Genomic DNA, 18,280 nt, shown 5'->3' with positions numbered 1-18,280 from the left:
GGAAAAGTTCTAAATCTTTGGTGCAATATTGTATATATATTATCATGTAAATATATATTGTGTATCTTTGGAAATTATAAGCTATTTACCAAAATGAAAAAATAAAGTTCTGTTGTTCTTAACAGTGCTCTTCTGTGCAATGTGTGACCATAATCTGCGGCCCTAATGGTGGCAAATGACCAGTCAGGTGTTGCTATAGAACATGCAGGAAAATAGGAAAACGAAATAAACATGGTGTGAGGCTTGACATCTACTGTATGTAACAATTATATGTGTGCCAGACAAGAGTTACAGTCTCTGCTCAGTCTGGCATCAATTTGCCCTGTGGCTTGTAGAGTGTGTATGGAATTCTATTTATTAACCTGTCTCCATCCGTACTCCATTTCTGTAACATCCATCGTAATGTTCTTCCCTAACTGTGTTAAGTCATATACATCTTCATCCTTTTACAGATTAGTATACTACTGACTAAATTTGTTCTTTTCTCGTTTTCTTCTCTCTCAAAGTAAATGTGAGTTTTTAACTTGCACTCAGCTATCATTATTAAATTTACATTTGCAAATATGCCAACAATCTTCTTACTGTGACTGACAGTCTACCTCCCTTCACCATTTCACTTCAGCTCTCCATCTCTCCCCATTTCCCTCCCTCCCCCTATTAGGAATGACACTGTCAGCCCTCTCCTCCCTCACTCCATCCTCTCTCTAATAGGTCTGGCATTCTCAACACCGGCCTCCCTCCTCCCAAGCCTTCCTTACTGTCTCCATCTTGCTGTCCTTCCCTTTAATATGGTTGACATTCTTTACCCTCTCCTCTGTCCATTTCTCCTGGCTGACTCAAACTGAAGTGCTGCCTAGAGGGCCCTTTCGTGGGTAGCAGAATTATAGCGCTCATGGCCAAGGCCACAGGTTAAGTGTACTCTGAACAGAGGAAAAGTGACAAGAGGGCTGAGTTCCAATAGATGTGCACAGGGCAGGAAGAAGGTTTTACGGCACACTGCAGTTGACGACAGTAAGACATTAGGTAAAGAGTGTTCATAAGCAATAGATGTTTAGGAATGATGTTCTGTAAAAATAATATATGTAGGATTTTTTGCCGTTTTTTGATAATGACAGTAGTTAGGTGAAAAGAAATAAAGCTAGAGAAAGAAGGGATGACATCCAAAGGTTGGCATGTCATCGAACAGGGAATGTTGAGATTATTTGGTTAGAATCTTAAACACGTAGGAATGCCCAAATATATACATTTTTATGGTGGAAAATGGTAAACCAGACAGACCATAGCTGGGTATGTCCCTTACAACAGAGCCGGCGCACTGGGAATAACTATTTCTTGCATTGAAATCAAATGTATCCCCAGTAGTGTCATACTTGACGAGCTGACACAGTGTCTGCAAACAAAACAGCCACTGTGCTCCCAATTAATGCAAACTTTAACAAAACCTTCCACAACAGCTCTGTCATATTTGCTGTCATGCAGAAGTGTGCAAATGTTCATTTATGTACAATTATATGTTGTAAATGAGGCTGAGATTGCAACTAAAGCTGATTTCAAATTACATTCTGAAAAAGAAATACTGTATGTAAAGACCAGTGTTGGGCAAGTTACTCAGAAATTGTAATATATTACTAGTTACTTATTACTCCTTAAAAAAGTAATATTATTACTTTACTTATTACTGGGTTATAAAAGTAACTTGTTACGTTACTATATTACTTTCCAGTGTTTCCCACAGAATGACGGGGTGGGGGTGTGGGTGTGTGTGTGTGTGTGTGTGTGTGTGTGTGTGTGTGTGTGGGGGGGTATTCTAACATTGGACAGGTTTGTGCAGTGGTGTTCACGAGAGAGAGACAATGAGAAAGAGGGAGCGAGCCAGGAGGTGCTGTACGAATATATGCTCCTTAGTACAGCTCCTTAATCAAAAATGATTTTAAATATGCCTAGTAAAAATTTGGAAAATCAATATGTGGCGGTCCGCGTTGATAATAGGCTAATTATGGGAAACACTGCATTCCCTACCACCCCCCTTCACCCCCAAACAAAGCAGTCTCTCACGACTATTTAACTAACATCATATCCATAACAGCAGCAAGGAGTGTGGTTTTTACAAAGCATATAGCCTAGGCCTAACGTTTATTAACGCCACTGGCTGAAAAATAAAGCAAGTAAATCCCGACTTTTAAACAGCTGTTTTACTGCACATGTAGCCTATTTATAAGAGCAGTATTCAGAATCCAAACTGTACAACTCTCTGTCCTTTTAACCCCTTTGATCATTAACGACTGTTCTTCCCCTGACTGACACAAAACAGCAGCTCAGTGTACGAAAGGTTAAATGTACCAAAGTGCAGGAAGTAAAACTGGGTAATGTAGCGATATTCAAATTGTGGTCCAAGACTAGCTATTGTCTGGACTTTGGCCATTAGATTGGTGATATGGCCTAAATTTGTGCAATGTTTTCCTGGCGTTTTAAAGCACTGGTGTTATAGTTCAGTGGCATATTTTTTCTGAACCAATATCTACTAACTGGGACATTTAAAATGATGTTTAAAAATGAACTCATCAGTGCTCTTTGGTGGACAAACTATGTCATACAGACACTAAAACACTCATGCCCAAGACAAATTGGTAATTCTGTACTACAAGTTGTATTTTTACTTATCTCCCTTGACTTTTCACTTTCTTTTGGCCAACATATATACTGATACCGATATAGCAATTAAAGGAAGTACCGGCTAACATATTGACTTTTGTCAATATTCACCTTAGTGACAAGTTAATGAGATGAATTTATTACTTTAAATTACACATGTCTGTTATAATGTATCTACATTAGCATTATAAGCCAATACCTTCTAATGACATCATGTTAGCATTGTCAATGTGAGTATGTTTGCATGCTGACTTCATTTAATTTCTGCATCCTGTTCATTGGTGTACAGGGTTTCAAAAGCTCTGTGCCTTAAGTATTCTAGTGCAAACATGTTGAAGTACAGTAATACACACACGCACGCACATATTGTGGTACATAAAAAAAAGCTGAACCATAGGTCAAAGCCTGCTGGCTCTGCAACAGTGAAGCAACATGAGCTAAACTCCCACAAAGCATCCTGGGACCAGGATGATGTGGGTGTATTGATTTCTATGTGGGAGCGGGGCATATGGGTGGAGCTAAAACTGGAAATGCAGTAGATGACAGATACCCATTGAGTGATGTCTAAATGGGCATGTGGGGGTGGAAAGGATGTAAAGGCGTGGTGGTGGTTGGGGGGGGTGTATAACAAAGCTGATGTGAGCAAGAAAATAAAGCAGAGCAGTGGTAGGGAAGGAGGGAGTTGAAGGAAAATGTTGCTTGGTGAAGGTTGGCCAATGGGGCGCTGACCCCCGAATTTTATATCAGCACCTCTCACTTGGTGGTGTTTGATTGATAAAAGTATGTGTGGAAGGAGTCAACCATTGGAGTAAAAGCATCAAACATATTATAAATAACAGACCCTTCAGTAGTGCATGCGTGACATTATCAATGAAGAAAATGTTTACAGCTGCTGCTACACTATCAGCCTCTGAGAAAATGAAAAACAGAATTTGGTAACATTCATCTCAAACCTTGGTTACACAGCAGACATGTTCAATGAGCCATAACCTCTTGAATACATAATTTTGCAGAGCCGATATTGCTCGTACGAGGTCTGAAAACTAAAAGGCCATGTCACGTTTTTGTTGGTTATTATACTTGCTAAATTGCCTGTCATATTTGGATGTCTCGGCTTTCAACATACCATGAAAGGCTCAGAATGAATAACATTCTGTACAACACATTTTAATGCAAAGAGCTAAGGAATCTGTAGGTCTTGAACCTTAATCACAGACACACAGAAATACACACTCACCTGGCAGAAGACAGGTTTGTAGGTTTCAGAGAAGAGCTGGGTCAGTTCTTCAGAGTCACAAAGGTCGAGCGGCAGCCGGTTCACACACAGACATTTGGAGTGCAGGTTCTCCTCTTGGCTCAGCTGGTTGACATCCATCCACTGAACCATCAATGAGCGATCACCCTGAACAATCAGAGTAATGTGATACAAAATCAGATTGTTAAGGCTGGCTTCACACTCCTACGCTGCATATGTACCTTCTAAATTCTGCATTTATTATAAATGAATATGCCTTTTTTTGATATTACATATTCATCCTCTTGGCTCTAAAGTACTAATATGAAAGCTTGTCCTTTTTGCTGCACTTCTATATAAATTTTTTTCCTCACTGCTGGAGATGATCACAAATGCAAGGTCAGACAAACTGTTGTATTAACTAAAGTAAGCTGATTTTGGTGCACTAACATCAGACAAGGATTAATTTACTTTTAATACTTGTTTTATATTTTATATTTGGGTGAGAAATTTAAACCAAACTGAACTGGCAGAACCATCATTTGTATTGACTATCTCATCTCCCCTGTTTGGCCAGTTTGTTTCAGCCAGGTTTTTTGAGAGTAAACAACTCAATGATAGGATGTGACCAAAGACTCAAACGTCTCTTTCCTCTTTCTGCTCACATTTATGTTTGAATGAAATCAGGAATAGGTGGTCGCAGTTTTGTTTAGAGCAATTAAAGACATTAAATTGAACAAGATAATGTGTAACTGGCTTTGTGTTAGCCAGTAGCCCGATCCAGTATAATCAAATCCTTTGTTCCAATTAGGTAACTTCAAAATAAAATTTAAGATTTTATTAAATCAAGTAAAATCACATAAATTTAACAGCAGGCAATTCAGGCAAATTCAAGTCCAATCAATTTTGGTTCAGCCCAGGTTTGGCCGAGCAAACTAAAACGCATCTTTTGTACTCATCTGGTATTCATCAAAAAGGTTTCAAAGAAATAGGAGCCCTTCGATAGATCCTTTGTTTCAACATCTTTCTGTCTTATAGATTAATGTAGCGTCCGTATCAAATAATCAAACGTGACAGGATTATCATAACCAACCGCTTTAACATACCAGCGGTCGGCCCAGCAGTTCAGAACGGGCCCGTGACGCAGAATCCTTCTTCATGTATTCAACAAACCCATATCCTTTGGAGTGGCCTGTCAGCTCGCTGTAGACCAGGAAGGAGCGCTCGATGTTTCCATAGGCGCGTACCAGCTCCTCAAATTGCTGGGCAGTAAAGGTGTGGGGCAGGTTGGTGAGGCAGAGTAGGGAGTCAGTGGGCTGCAGCGTGACGTTGATCAAGCGTCCCCGGACAGTGCTGTGATGGAGGGAGCGGATGGCATCCTGAGCCTGGTCCCCGTTCAGCAAAGTCACAAAGGCTGGAGGAGGGGACATTATGGAGACAGCGACGAGAAGAAAAGACAAACGAAGACAAGAACAGACACAAAGAAAGAGATGCATGGACATAAATGGACGTGTGAGAGACAAACACAAACATACATTTAAAGCAGACATTCAAAAACAGGCAGTTCGTGAAGAATGCAGAATGGAGACACACAGTCAAAAAACATGCAAAAAAACAACTCACATGAAAAGCAAAGAAAATAAATGACAGGCCGAATGTGGCAGAGTGACAAAAATAAGAGATAAAAGAGAAAATTTGGGCACAAACAACCAAAATCATAGACATTCATAAAGACAGACAGATACACAGAGAGAAAGACAGCACATTAGCTAGAAAGCCAATAGGGAGCCACTATGTAGGGGGAATCCACTGTGACACACACACATACACATCTTATCTCATTAAAAAACAACAAGAGAAACAATAATGAATACTAAAAGTACAGGTAAACAATTAAATAATAAAGGCAATTTAATTGAGACACGTAGGCATTTTTCAAGCCAGTGATAACATTTCTTAGTGTCACATTTTAAATAAATACTACTCCTCATTATCATAAAGCATCTCTTCCAGTCACTGTCCAAGTTTCATGTTTGTTTTCGATTTCGAAAATAGTCCCACATGTGTTTCAGTGATACTGAAGTGTAATGCCTAAGCATTATCAACTAGTTACAAGCAGGTTGCTAGGGCCAACCTACATTAGTGATGTCTTTTTGGCTAATTTGAGCAAAGCCTCTTACCAAACTATGGAAACGTATTTTACCAGCTACCTGTGGTCCAAGCAGGGTGTGAACCTACAGGGGAGCTCGGCTCCTCTTAATAAGACACCACATGCTGTTGTTGCCATAAGTTTCTGTTTTTCTGTATCATCATGGATCATGTGTCTGATTTTACACATGATGCATGATGATACCACAGCAGGAGTCACAGTCAGTCTGTCTTTTAAATAATAATAATAATCTTTATTTGTAGAGCTTTTCAAAAACAAGTTATAAAGTGCTTTAACAAGTGTAAAGACAATAATACCCAAAAGACAATAATACAAAAACAATACAAGATAAAAGCATGAAAACATTGAAAAGACTAAAATACACGTTTAAGATAAATATAAAATTAGTAAAATAGAATAAAATAAAGGGATAAAATAAAGTCAAATAAGATCGGGAAAGGCTCTCCTATAAAAGTATGTTTTAAGAAGGGACTTAAAAGAGTTCACTGACTCAGCTGACCTGATTTCCTCGGGCAGGCTGTTCCAGAGCCTCGGGGCCCTGACAGCAAACGCTCTGTCCCCTTTAGTTTTCAGTCGAGACTCTGGAACAGACAACAGACCTCTGCCCGAGGATCTCAAGGTACGTTCTGGTGTGTATGGGACTAAAAGTTCGGAAATATAACAAGGTGAGAGGCCATGAAGAGCTTTAAAAGTGATCAATAGAATTTTAAAGTCCATTCTAAAACATACTGGGAGTCAGTGTAATGAAGTTAAAATAGGGGTGATGTGGTCATATTTCTTTGTTCTGGTTAAAAGCCTGGCAGCTGAGTTCTGGACAGTCTGGAATCGATCAATAGATTTTTGGGTTAAACAGGTGAAAAGGCTGTTGCAATAATCGAGGCATGATGAGATGAAGGCATGTAAAATGGTCTCGGTGACCTTAAAAGTTAACATAGATCAAATTTTTGCTATATTTCTAAGTTGATAAAAACATGATTGAACAAGCTTTGTGGTTTGCTGCTCGAAATTTAAATTACTATCAAACCAAACACCAAGGTTCTTTGCCACAGGCTTAATGTGATTTACTAGGGAACCAGCCATCTGCTGGGACCCAATGACCAGGATTTCTGTTTTGTCTGAGTTCAGCTGGAGGAAATTATTTGACATCCATTTTTTAACTTCACAAAGGCAGTTGTTAAGTGAACTCAGCATTCCAGGGTCTGTGGATCTGACGGGCAAGTATATTTGTGTGTCATCAGCATAAATATGAAAAGAAATGCCATGTTTATGGATAATATGTCCAAGGGCAAGCAGATACAAGGAAAACAAAATGGGTCCTAAGACCGACCCCTGAGGCACACCATATTTAACTGGACAGAACAAAGAGACATAGTTGTTTACAGACACGCAAAACTTCCTATTTGACAGGTAGGATGAAAACCATTCTAGGGCAGTACCAGTGATCCCCACCCAGTGCCTCAGTCTGTCTAACATGATGTTGTGATCAGTGGTGTCAAAAGCAGCGCTAAGGTCCAGGAGTACCAGGACTGAGCACATGCCTTCATCAGCAGACATTAAAAGGTCATTGGTGACTTTAAGCAGGGCAGTCTCTGTGCTGTGGTACTTCCTGAAACCAGATTGAAACTTTTCAAATATTTTGTTATTTTCCAGTACAGAGAGCAGCTGTTTGGACACAATTCTTTCTAGAATCTTTGCAATAAAAGGCAGTTTTGAAATTGGTCTAAAATTATGTGGGAGGGAGGGATCTAAACCAGGTTTCGTTAAAAGTGGGTTTACGCAAGCCGTTTTAAAATAATCAGGGACCAGTAGATAGGGAGCTGTTGAAAACAGAGATCAAATGGGGCCCAACAGAATCCATTACTTTCAGTAAAAACTTTGTATGTATTACATCAAGTGGGCTGGAGGACACTCTCATTTGTGATACTGTTTTTAAAAGCTCAGACAAGTCGATGGGATAAAACTGGTTAAAACTCTCTTGTTGCTGGTGAGGGACCTCTGAGTAAGAGGCCTTGGGGGTAATAGAGGCTCTGATTGACACCACCTTATTGGTAAAATAAGATAAAAACAATTCACAGTCATCATTACTTCCAGTTGAGGCACAAGGAGGGGTTGGGTTTACCAGCTGATCCACAGTCTTAAATAGAAACCTGGGATTGTGTTTATGTGTAGTAATGAGTTCAGAAAAATAGTGTGTTCTCGCATCCTTAACCATGTTATTGTAGTTAATTATTAAATCCTTCAGACTGAGGTAATGGATTTTTTCCATCTGCGCTCTGCTTTCCTGCATTCCCTTTTTAGGCTGCGAATGCTGTCATTTATTCAGGGTTGCTTACTAGCTTTAGACGTAGGCCTAAGCTTTAGAGGAGCAGTAATACTTAGTGACGACAAGCAGATATGATTGAAGTGATCGACCAGATTGTTGGTGTTGGAATCAGACAGGTGTTGGCTTTGGCTCTGAAAGAATGCGCAAAACTTTGAAACACTTTGTTCATTAAAGATGCAAGATCACACGGAGCTTGGTGAGGCGGCATGAGTAACAGGCAAACCGCAGCTAAAAACAATACATCTGTGGTCAGATATGGTAATGTCCACTAATTCCACAGAGGAAATGCTGACACCCAGGGTAAAAACCAAGTCCAGTGTATGACCACGGTTATGTGTTTGCCCTTTGACATGTTGTTTGAAGTTAAAAGAAGTGGCCATATTTAAAAAGTCAGTTGCATTAACATTGGTGGGGTCATCAACATGAATATTAAAATCGCTACAAAGAACAATTCTGTCATAATCTAAAACCAGAGTAGATAAAAATTCAGGAAGTTCTGATAAAAATCCCGGCGTTTTTGGGGGGTGATAAATTATAACAAATATGATAGGTTGCAGCCCTCCAACTTTAAGAGTGAGAACTTCAAAGGAGTTAAATTCATCACAGCGTAATACACTGTGTGGATGGCAGATCACGGTTCAGATCAAACATCATCAAGGGCCTTGAAAATAATCAAGGTCAGCAGCGGTCAGAGCTAATCTCTGACGAACACTCTGCATTTCCTGTGAATCCTTCAAAATAAAAGTCAACTGGTGTTTCAGCAGTTAGATGCATTTTTCTTTCCAGAATATCTCGCTTTCCTGAAACTGAAAAGGTAAGTTGTATACTAAAGAACAGTCATATTTCATCTTAGTTCCGAAAAGTAATTGAGAATATCACCTGTATAGAGGCTGTCAGTCTTTTCAGGGAGCTCAGAATGAGAAAAGCCTACTGTAAGTCTGCTGAGAAGGCTTTGATATTTTATGTCAAGTTACAGTCCAGTCAGTGAAGCCTTAAGAATTTCCAATAGGCGTCCTTTCCTATTGACAGTAAAACCTAGCTCAATGACAAACATACACACACATATATATAAAACTGTGTTATTAGGCTGAAGGGGAAGAACAGAGTGAATGTATATAGCAATAGAAATTAGAAGCCTATAAAGCTTTAAACAGTCTCACATCAAAACAGTGTAGCTAAAAAACCCTGTGTGTGTGTGTGTGTGTGTGTGTGTGTGCGCGCGCATAAGAGAGAGAGTTTGACTCATAATAAAGAGAAAAATTTAAAATTTTTATTTTGTATAGGTTGAGTATTTAAGAAAAAACACTATATGTGTACTTGATATATAAAGATTTAAAACAATATACACACTTAAAAAGACAACACGCAAATGAATAGCCAAAACTAAACCACCACGAAACTCAACAATGAGGGAAAACCAGGGTCTCTGATAACAGTGATCTAGATGATAAGCTTAAGTAATTCACTAATACACAATGTTCACAGTGCTGAGGTGAGTACACTGGACCCAACTATCCAATAAATCGAATGTAACTTCCAAGCATTTAACACTTTGTGGGAAAACAGCTGACATCACACCCAGGAAAACATGGATTGAAAGGTGAATGAGACTTTTCATTACCTCCCTAAATAACTTATGTTGGAACTATCTTTGAAGCCCAGCTTTCCCACTGGACCTGCTCAGAGACCAACAGTATAAAAATGAAATTGCACTGAGCAGCTCTCAGGTTTGACTATTTAAATCAGGCATTGCTGAGAAAGGGCACGAAATAAAATCTAAGTACAGCACCTTCTGGCACCCAAAGCATCAAAAGACTAACAGAATTCATTTGAATTGTAAACATCTAACTATGCTACTGTAGTAAGAACACACAGGCCACGGGCAAGGTCATCACAAACATATTTGCAAATAAAAATGCTATTTGATACTGAGAAATAACTTCTGAGGTCCAATGTAACCATAGAGATGTAGTTAAAATGCTTTGTGATGTGTGAGCTGAATTTGTACCCATTGGGGATAAAATAAAGTGCATTACTGATTCATAGTGCAGTAGAACAACACAAGGTTTAAATTTTTTATGCTTGTCGATTTAGCCAAAGCTCAAAGTCAGTCTCTAGTGTGATTTTGGAGAAATCCAACAACAACAGACAGGTGTGCCTTGCACTATAAGCTTTTGACCTGCAGGACAATATGACCATACTCAGGACAATGTTTCCCCTGCGGTCATGCACCTGTATGAGAACACCACAATGTCTTTTATCAATGCTCCAAACTCACCTGCTGTTGTCCTGACCTTTAAGTCATGCTGGTTTTGTTCCTGAAATAGTGTCTTAAGATTTTAACCACTGTACATCCCCATCCCCACCATGTATAAACTGCCTCCTGTTGGGGAAACCACTAAGCCCATGATGGAACCATGTTTTTGTCTTTCAAACACACATCTAGTACATTTCATGTTGGTTAAAAAGTTTTATTACTCAGAATTTGGAGCTGCTGTGATACCTTCTTCCCAGCAACCACTGCCTGCTGTGTCATCAGTAGGGCTGGCCAATCTAATTAAATACAAATATGTTTTTGTCCAAATACATTAAATACATTAAAATACAGTATATGACTAGTGGTGTTTCAGAAGAGATTTACCAGAATAGTCACTTATATGAAAGGCAGTTTTGGCAAAGTTTTTTCTTTACATATATAACACACTATATCCTGATTATGCCTGGACTTTGATATATCCCATTTCTGTGTTCCCACAAGGATGCTACTTGTTGGAAGTGAAAGTGAAAGCCTGACATTTGGCAGTGTGGAAAATAAGTATATATGTAATAAGAGTATCACTTGTAGCTCTTGTCTTCCATTACTGGTAATAAGAGAGAAAAGCCACATCGAGCAGACTGTGTTATCATGTTCAAATACTGTGAGCTACTCTGTCCGTATTGAAATGATACAGACTAAAGCAGATATCCAAGAGTCAAAGACAGTGATTAGAAACCTGGAACATGATAAGTATATACAGGGAGATAAAGGTTTCTCTAGCATACATTTCATACCTGAATGTAAATAAATATTGCAAAACTGTATTTTTGATCATTTTTCCTTAATAAGGTGGATAATATCTTGCCAGCTTCAAACGGATATCATATTGGTATAAATGTACTGTATGGGTCATTGTGAACATTTTAAGATATTACTAGTGTGTGAACATCAAGCACAAAGCTATGCACAAAATGGTCATCACTGGTATGCAAATTTGTTTGCTTCTACACCAAAAGTGGGCGAAATTATGTATTTTTTTAGCTATTCCACAGCTCCAAACAACAGGTCATTTACAGCCTACACTCCTCAATTTGCATAAATGTATGTGTTTGTCACCATCACATATTGTTAAGCTCTATGTCTAAACCTGAGTGCACAAACAATAGTCAGGCCCCACAGGAAATGGAAAGTTGAATGCTGGAGTTTAGGTTCCTGGCCCACAAATCACTGATCCATTGTTTGTTTAATTATGTAAATAAAAACATTGGCAGCTGGTGTCTCTGCCACTCATCAGACAGAGCAACACAGCCAAAAAACATCAGTGTTTTGTGTGAGTGATGAGTGATTTTTGGTGCTAAAAAAATGGTGCTTCAATCCCAAACTATGATTGATGAGTCAAAGCTGGTTACATCTACAGTATTTGACTTCCATTTCAAGACAGCCGGTTCAGTGCTTACACAACCTGAAGGCATGGCAAAAGTTTGGAGCAAAGTGAACATATGAATCAGCGGTGGATAAGTGGATTATGCTGCAGAAGTGATCTGAAAATTTTTTATGCTTTTGTTGTGGGGCGTGACCCTGGGTCATTTCTGAAATCCATTGTAACTTTTGGGAATCCACGCCAACTAGAGCAGCCATTCATCACAGGAGACAGCTGCTAACTTTAAGAGCCACCTTTCAAGCAAAGAGGCAAATGTCTGAAAAGATAGACTTTATTCCTTTCAGTTTTTGAAGGTTTTGGAATCCATGCAGTAGATGCCTTCAGCCGGCAGCAGAAAACCGTCTGCAATGGCTGCAACCTCATTCCTTTGAGGCAATTACACTTGTCAAAAATTTGTCCTGGGAACTCAGAATTTATGCCCCCTAAAGTCGGATTTTCGACTTGGTGATCCAAGATGGCTGCTCTGTGTATCAACAGTTAGTGAAAGCTGTAGTTTATACTGTTAATGTTTATACTATGAATTAGCACTTCGTATTTGTGTCTCATGGAAATTGTCCTACACAAAGTACTGCCCAACTGCTGTCTGTAGACATGTTGCTACTGTGTTTAGTGTGCGTATAAATAAATAATGCGTTATGCATTTTTTTCAAGCGACTATGGGCAACAATGGCTAACCCGGCTAGTTGTAAACAATTGCTGGCCTTGCGAGGTTTTCTGACTTGTTAACTGGAATGCCCTCAACTCGGATGTGACGTCATTCCCAGCTCTGACCTCCAACTTCAATGGTAAATGGAAACATCGCCATTTCCTCCATTCCTTGATAACAGACTTCAATCATTAATCAAAAATCAATAGTTAATTTTCCAACTAATCAAACAATGGTTAAATGCAGGAAGTAGTTATGGACAATCTGGACATTGTCTCAATGTTGGCACCAAATGTATGTTCCATGTAAACTCTTGTGCGGTAAAAGATACAGTATATACAGAGCAGACAGCAATACCACAGTGTAAACTGCTCCTCTATATGTACAGGCATCTATGACTGAGTGTATTTGCAGGTCAGGTATGGGCGCTGGAGTCTTAGATGGAAAATATTACTTAAAAAAATGTTGAAACAATTGGGACATCTGCTCCACAGGGTTGTTAGTTTCCACAGAGGACATCAATACAGGCCGATCTAATGCAAGGTCAGGATCGGACTAACACAAAATCCTTTCCCACCTCTCTGTATCTTTGTGTTTTCATCATTCTGCCTGTATTTGTCTTTCTCCCTCACTGAATCTGTATCTTTATTGATCTCTGTATTGTCTTTTTGTGCCTTTTCTTCCCACCACACTTCTCTCTGACAACTGTATTTCTTCATATCCACTGGCTTTATGCCTGTGTCCTTTGGTCTCTCTCACTACTTCTCTCCCAGTTTTTCTATCTCCATTTCCATGTGCCTCTCTTTTCAGATACCACCTCCACCCAAATCAATTACCTCAAAGCCCATCTAATACTCTTACACATACACACACTGACACACACGCTCACACACTCTGTAATGGATCTCTTACACTAAGCTTAGAGCTTAATCTGGTTTTAACCCGCTAAGTATGCTACCTAACATTAGGCATTACGAGGAGATGGAGAGAATATGGTTTGGGTTTTATGCTAAAGCTCTCTCTCTTTCTATTGCCTCTAATGACAGTGCAGCCCACCATGCGGGGGCTGACGTCAAATCCTGCTCAATACTTTCTCCAGCAGTGAAAGGGAGAACTCTAAGACACTTAAAAGTCTTACAAAATAATCTTATAATTCACAGCATGGCAATCATTGAGTGGGCTAGTAAGTGAACAAAAAAAAAGAAAGAGAAAACATGAAAAAACTTCACAAAAAGCGTCAACGTCCTAATTATGGGTCTTTGCTTCTAAACATGTCGATTATTCCCCGTGTTCTTATGAGGAGTGTGTAGGGGCACGGAAAAGAAAAGAAATCTTCCGTTGAAATCACCTCGAAGGCTGCAATTCTGCTGCCATGTTCCCTGTTGAAGGAGCTAATTAAAAACAGGGGAGCCTTTAAACTCGAGGGGCTGGTCCTCTTGCTGTGTGGAAGGTGGTCCTGCTGTTTCATCTCGGCCCCAAGGCCTTGATGAAAGTCTCAGGTGGACAGAGGAGTCTAACGGAAATAAACAGCTCAGAGGGCTGACAGGGGAAAATGATCCAGAATCGATCGATAATCCACATGTGTTGTCGTCTTATGATGGCTTAAAATGCTTAGATAATCAAAGCATTCTGTTATGTTGTTATTTAAGGACCCATTTTCAGCCACGCTAGCGGCTTGGCTCCTGGGATGGCAATGTCAGTCAGTCTACTGGTCAACCACTTTGGTTCAGGCTGAAATCTCTCAAATGTTGAAAGGGGTGGGTGTCTGCCTGTCATGCAGCATACAAGCTGCCCTACCTTCTTAGTGGCGGTTGTTTGGGGCTGTATGCAGCTTGAGAACAAGTCTGCAGACAATAAAAATGACCAAAAACTCCTCTGCATCAGGTACAAAAATCCTTTTGCAGTTTTCATTTACAGATAGTTAGCCTAAAAAGACGCTTGTACTGATCATCAATTAATAAAGATAATGCAGTAATGTTAGAAATAAAACATAATTTATTGAGTTTAAAGGTTCATTGTTGACATTGAAAATGGTTGTTTAAATTGGGTCTATTAGTTGATCTGTGGTCTGCATAGACCCTCCCACCCCTTCTCCCACCACAACCCACAATTCAGCACACAGGTGAACCCGCGGACTGATTGCTACTTTTCATAGTAATAATTATGGACATTGCGATGCAGAGCTGCAGTGAAAAGACAGATGCATGCTATGTTTAACTCTGAGACACACTGATTGGTTTAAAGGGGAGGGACTGATTAAAAAGCAATTGCTTTTGCCTCCATTGAACGAAACCCCGCAAGCTCTGACGTCAGGCATTTTCAGTGGTGTAACATGGACACTGGGCTGCTTGTCATCACAGAAACAGATCCTAAGATAGTGATGTTTATTCCTGCTTGACTAATATCTGCTACCTTCCCTTCGACACACGGCTCCGTTCACCGGAGCAACGACCGTCTGGCAAGTGTTGACAGGCTCTGAAGTGACATGTAATAAATCAGATAGGGCCGTGGGTGGGACATTGAGCGAGACTACAGACAGAGAGAAAATGCTACGTCACAGCCAAAGTAGCACATTTAAAAATTAATTTAGCCCTAACTTTTTTGTTTGGCTAATCCGAAATTAATCCGATCCATGACTCAAAACACGGATCTATCTGAACTGTGAGTTTTGTGATCTGTTGCAACCCTAGCCTCTATAAAGGAAATTATAGGTGATTATTGGATTACTGGGTTTACTTTGGTTTATGACCAAATACCCTAATAACTAATGACAGTGATATTCCCATCAGTCTCAGCTGTACTTTGCTTTTAGTGCCAATTAACAAATGGTAGCATGCCAACAAGCTAATGCTGCATCCATGTCATATCAGAGTTATTGTAAGTACGAGTTTCCATCTTATAAGTAGGGTTCACATCAACATCCAATCCAATGTCATTACAACTGGGAAACGTTTTGTCTTGACGCGCCTGAAAACCAACCAAAATGGAAGTTTGTGCTAAATTTAGATTTAATGGATGTATTGTAATATGATCAGTGAAGAGTATTTTAAACCTTTACACGACCAACCCAGTTAGAACCATCTTGAGTCAGTTAACACAGGAATCTTTTCCATCACCATGAAACCAATTTAAGTTTTTTCTGTTTTTAGTCTGAAAGCTCTCTCCTTGACAGGATGGGTAACTTTATCAGTAAAACTCAAAATTATGATTGCCAAGGGCAACATTACGGAACAAGTTAAATGAGAAATTTAACCAACAACCAGCCTGGAAGTCATCTATTTTCTTTTATGGATACCTTCATCCCTTACAGGCCATCATGTGATAAATTATAAAATTGTGAAAATTGAAAAGTTGCTTGAGTAATGATGTTAAAGATTTCAATTTGCTTTACAGATGAAAGGTAGATAAGAGGAAACTACGCAGTAGCGGACGGTGTTCTAGAAATTACATCATCATTTCAACCTGAACTAAGGTTATAATATCTGTGGGCCAGGGACAGGCCGGGGAGGATCAGCTCGCTTTCTTTTATCAATCTCCCTCACACACACACAAACACGAGAGTGTCCCCTGAGTTATACTAACAACGAAGCCCAAAAAAGACGTTCTTGACTGTGAACTGCAAAGTGTCTAAATCCTCAGATCACCACACATCTTTTAGATGATCACAGCTTTGATCAGAAAGGCTATTCAAACATTTGCACGGTCTGAATGCATACATACAAATATGGAATGGAAGAATCATAAGTGGCTCATTTGACAGACTGCTTACTGTACCTTCAACACCATCAGGAAGTATGTCTGCAAATATAACAGCCATGACACAGTCATGTTTGTGCCTCTTAGTTCTGTAGCACCAATAAACCCCTCATCCTCCTTTGCATCTCTGTGGCTTTATATTCCTCCCCGCCACTCTGTGCTGCAGTATCTACATGAGTAAACACTTCAGACGAGCTGCATCCTCCTCTCTCATCCTCTCCTCTCTCTCATCCTCAGAGCCCTTTGTCGTCCAACACATCGACCCTCCCACTCTCTCCTCTCCATCATCACCACCTCCTCTTGATTCTGTTCACTCTCCCTCTTGTCTCTCACCATTTCCATCCCTCAGTCCCACCACATCCCTCCACTTCCACGGTAGAACTCGAGGAGACGTTAGGGCTTTTTATGAAATATGTATGTATAAAATATGGCTAAATGTGCAACCATGTTTCAAAAGTAATGCATGTAGCACTTTGAATATCAGTAAATCATTGCCACATTTATTTTGGCAAACAGTAACACATGGCTGTAGTAATACTAGAAACCAGTCTCAGTTTTCAATTATCTCAACTTGTCTCAGTGTAGTCGTAGGTGTTCTGAGTTGGACTTGTCTTGGTTACCAGTCTCGCCTCACAAAACAGTACAATCTTTGGTCTTGATCAAGTCCAGTTTGCTTCTTTTTATGTTTGTTTTTTGGCTTTCGTTCCCAGCATTGGTGGCTGCTCCTACAACAGAATGGAAAGAATGCTTTGCTAACCGTCAGTTGTCAATTTCCAATAAAAATAAACAATACTTTAATATCAAATTCACTGTTTTGTACTGTCATTTAGAAGAGCAGGTAAAGGTTATTTTCCATAGTGTACACAAATGTGCAGAAATATATTTGAAAATCTTTTTAATGGAACATTTAATTTCTAATATCACTATTATTTTTCTCTTCGCTGTAATCTGTACATCAGTGAGACATCATGAACAAAATTAAATGGGTACTATTCTTTGGGGGGTCTTGAGCACCTGCTACTGCAAAAAATTCTTCTTCACATATGCAACAGTAATATTTATATTTTAGACCTAAACCAAATAAAAGCTGCAGTATGTCTGAACCTGGCGAGAATGTGCTAAACTGAAATCTCAAAGTACTGCTAAAGGAATTATTGTGATGTAACAAAGTTTCATATGTCCACACTGTAAGCCAGCGTGTCAGAATCAGATTTTGGCCAGGCCCCTTGTCTCAAGAGTGGAGCAAGAATTATTCTGAAATTTGAATGCAACATAAATGGGGACATACAGTACTTGCCAAATATAACTAAATGTTAAAGAAAGAAGAAATATTAATGGACAATGCTTGGAAAGTTTTTTTTTTTATTATTGTGTTTGTTGTTCTTGTTGTTATCAGTTGCAGCCGTAGTATTTAAATGTTATAGTATGGTATATGGGGTTGGTGGGTGGGTGTCTGATGTATAGATGGATGGAGAAAAAAGGGAATGGAGGGATGAGATGCATAAGAGGCAGTGCTGAGTGGATCTAACACTCGGCATCTCCTCAACCAGCCGCCCACTCATCCGCCCGCCCACAGCTACATTGTTCACTCAGCACCTCTGTCCTTCTTTGAAACATTTCACTCCAAAAATGGATGCAACGTATCAACAAATGTAATTTTGCGTGCTTATATACAGTTTGTAGCATACATATGGAAATTTGCATTTCCAGTGGAAACGCAAAAAAGGTTAAAAAAAAAAAATGTGCCAATTGATTCTGATTTAAATTTGAATTTAAACAAATGATAAAAATCAAGTACAGA

General features: G+C 39.4%; 1 protein-coding gene across 2 annotated transcripts in view; it reads right to left on the bottom strand.

The window, feature by feature from the left end:
* The window catches only part of raver2 (ribonucleoprotein, PTB-binding 2), a 94,329-nt gene that overhangs the window by 38,736 nt on the left and 37,313 nt on the right, over positions 1 to 18,280 (bottom strand). For both annotated transcript variants that reach the window (XM_038715318.1, XM_038715319.1), the window contains exons 3-4: positions 4,993 to 5,300; positions 3,890 to 4,054 (exon numbers count right to left, since the gene is read on the bottom strand). In XM_038715318.1, the coding sequence (XP_038571246.1) occupies positions 3,890 to 4,054; positions 4,993 to 5,300 (473 nt within the window). The remainder of the gene's footprint in view (positions 1 to 3,889; positions 4,055 to 4,992; positions 5,301 to 18,280) is intronic.

This window comes from Micropterus salmoides, unplaced genomic scaffold, assembly GCF_014851395.1.
Source record: "Micropterus salmoides isolate LMB-PRFRI ecotype aquatic unplaced genomic scaffold, ASM1485139v1 Ms_hic_scaffold_13, whole genome shotgun sequence".
Lineage (NCBI taxonomy): Eukaryota > Metazoa > Chordata > Actinopteri > Centrarchiformes > Centrarchidae > Micropterus > Micropterus salmoides.
This window is presented reverse-complemented; position numbering and strand designations above follow the sequence as displayed.